At 44.2% G+C, this 2786-nt stretch overlaps 1 protein-coding gene across 1 annotated transcript in view; it reads right to left on the bottom strand.

Annotated features, from left to right (window-relative positions):
- The window catches only part of HARBI1 (harbinger transposase derived 1), an 8160-nt gene that overhangs the window by 4585 nt on the left and 789 nt on the right, over positions 1 to 2786 (bottom strand). Inside the window, exon 2 of the mRNA XM_024748961.1 lies at positions 1483 to 2301. Within this exon, the coding sequence (XP_024604729.1) occupies positions 1483 to 2152 (670 nt within the window). The 5' untranslated portion in view covers positions 2153 to 2301. The remainder of the gene's footprint in view (positions 1 to 1482; positions 2302 to 2786) is intronic.

Below are 2786 nucleotides of genomic sequence, written 5' to 3'. Positions count from 1 at the left end.
GGAGAGGCCACAAAAGGGGGAGGCCGGGCAACCAAAAAAAAAAAAAAAAAAAAAAGAAGCAACAACTGAAGAAAATCAGTTAAGTTCCAAGATGCTACTCATGGTACCCTGGCAGCTCTAAACCAATCAGTGTGACAGCAGTCTCTTCTCCTCACCTGGAACAGTGGGCAGGGGTGGGAGGGTTCTTTATTTTTGGCTGCCCCGTGTGGCGTGTGCGATCTTAGTTCCCTGACTAGGGATCAAACCTGTGCCCCCTGCAGTGGAAGCGTGCAGTTTTAACCACTGGACCGCCAGGGAAGTCCCAAGGGGAGGTTTTTCTTTAACTGCCAATCAGCACATTAAAGAGAAAAATTCCTGAGTGTTTATTACATGTAAAACACTGTGTTATGAACATGTGCAGTGCAGACATGATTAATGGCCTTAAAGAGAGGTCTTCCAATCCTTAATGTGCCTTCATCTCCCACATAACATGTTGTGTACAAGATAACCCTTGTCCTATTGCTTACATAGAATGGTTCTTTTTTTAAAAAAAAAAAAGACAACAAAAAAGCTGCCAGGCTCGAGGGTTTTATCACTGTTAACTAACTGTATTCCTCCCAGCTCTACAGTCACATCAATTTGCACTGCTCAATACTGAATAGGTTTTTGTCCTACTCAGATCATTAAGCCAGGCTTTCCGAGGGCACTCAGGCAAACAGATCTATGAAGTGAGTTTCCATAAGAACTGAATAAATGCACTGTCTACTATCATTTTCATACAGATATCATGGTGACAATCACCAATGGCAAAAATAATACATTTTCACAATACTTTAGAGTGAACTTTCATATATATTCCCTAATCCTAACAATAGGTATTACTGCCCTTAGCATTATTTTCACCATTTTACAGATGATAAAAATTAAGGCTCAATTGTATGGATGTACTATATTTAACCAGATCTGCATTGATAAGTATCTTGGCTATATTTAAGGGGAATGCTTTTGTAGGGTTGTCGTTGCTATTGTTGTTTGTGAGTACAAAACACTGCTGCGATGCAAATGCCTGTAATTTTGTTTTACATATTTCTGAACATGTACCTCCAAGAAGAGCTGGGTCAAATTGTATGTTTTTAAATGTTAACAAGTGTCCTTTAAATGTTGATTTAAAAAAATTAAGGCTGGGGATTTCCGTGGTGGTCCAGTGGTTAAGACTCTACCTTCTAATACAGAGGGTGCAGGTTACATCCCTGGTCAGGGAGCTAAGATCTCACATGCCTAGAGGCCAAAAACCCAAAACATGAAACAGAGGCAATACTGTAACAAATTCAATAAAGGCTTAAAAAAAAAAAAAATTAAGGCTCAGAGAGCTCTCATCTGAGGTCGTGCTTAAAACAGAACAGGACTGAGTCTCAGGTCTATAGACCCCTATATTTCATTCTACTCTGCCCAAACTTTTTTTTTATAGTTTCAAAAATGAAGCATTTACACCTGCAGACTTACCAAGCAGCCAGCTCTCTTTGTGCATCCCAGCTTCGAACTGACTGCTGAGAGAAGACTGCTGCAGCACAGCACAGTCCTGGAGGCTCCCCGGCCAGTTTGTCTCCACAGTCATCAGTGCCCCTCTGATGTCACACACCATGAGGCAGTTTAAAGAATGAAGACCTTTGCGGTTCACATAGGAAAGGTCTTCAGCATTTGGTGCCTTGATTGCCACATGGATACAGTCAACCACCCCTATGACCCCTGGCATCCCTGCCAACCCATAGAATTCATCCTTCAGAGCCTGCACGGAGGCGTCATCAGCTGGAAAGCGGATGAACTGCAAAGCTCTTTCCACAAGCGCTTCAGTGACATTGGCAACACATCGACTCATAGATGCCTGACTGATTCCAATAGTATCTCCCATCCGAGTCTGGAAGGAACCTGAGGTATAGAAGCCCAGTGCTGCAAGGATCTGTGTCTCTGGGCTAATAGCCCTGGATCTCTGAGTAGGTCTAGAAAGACTGGCCCCCAAGAGCTCCACCAAGTAATAAATGAACTGTCGAGGAAACCCATACATGGACATCAAGTATTCATCTGTCACATCATCCAGCTTAAAGCGGTCCAATGTGCGGTGACCTCGGCCATATAGCAAGAGATCACAGTCAAGTACTGTTATTGGTATAGCCATGGTACATGTAACTGTTGTCTCTCCTTCCCTCTGCTACTTTTCCTGAACTCTTCCCACTGAAGATGTTGGTGCAAGAAGGTATTTAAGGAAGTGTCAGAATTCAACAGCTAACCATCATTTAAATGGCTCTGGCATTTATAATCTTCTCTCTGTAAAGGTTAAAGAAAAAAACAAAAAACATTAGAAACCTACCAAAGACTTTAAAGTGATTCAGGGGCTTCCCTGGCGATCCAGTGGTTACGACTTCGCCTTCCAAGGCAGGGGGTGCGGATTTGATCCCTGGTGGAGGAGCTAAGATCCGACATGCCTTGCGGCCAAAAAACCAAAAACATAAAAAAACAAAAACAAAAAAAACCAGAAGCAGTATTGTAACAAATTCAATAAAGACCTTAAAAATCATCCACATCAGGGCTTCCCTGGTGGCGCAGTGGTTGAGGGTCCACCTGCAGATGCAGGGGACGCGGGTTCGTGCCCCGGTCCGGGAAGATCCCGCATGTGGCGGAGCGGCTGGGCCCGTGAGCCATGGCCGCTGAGCCTGCGCGTCCGGAGCCTGTGCTCCGCAGCGGGAGAGGCCACAACAGGGAGAGGCCCGCGTACCAAAAAAAAAAAAAAAAAGGGGCAAAAACTGAAACCC

This window comes from Neophocaena asiaeorientalis, unplaced genomic scaffold (genome assembly GCF_003031525.2).
Source record: "Neophocaena asiaeorientalis asiaeorientalis breed wild unplaced genomic scaffold, Neophocaena_asiaeorientalis_V1.1 scaffold43, whole genome shotgun sequence".
Taxonomy (NCBI): domain Eukaryota; kingdom Metazoa; phylum Chordata; class Mammalia; order Artiodactyla; family Phocoenidae; genus Neophocaena; species Neophocaena asiaeorientalis.
The sequence above is the reverse complement of the archived record's forward strand: the minus strand, read 5'-3'. Positions and strand labels throughout refer to the sequence as shown.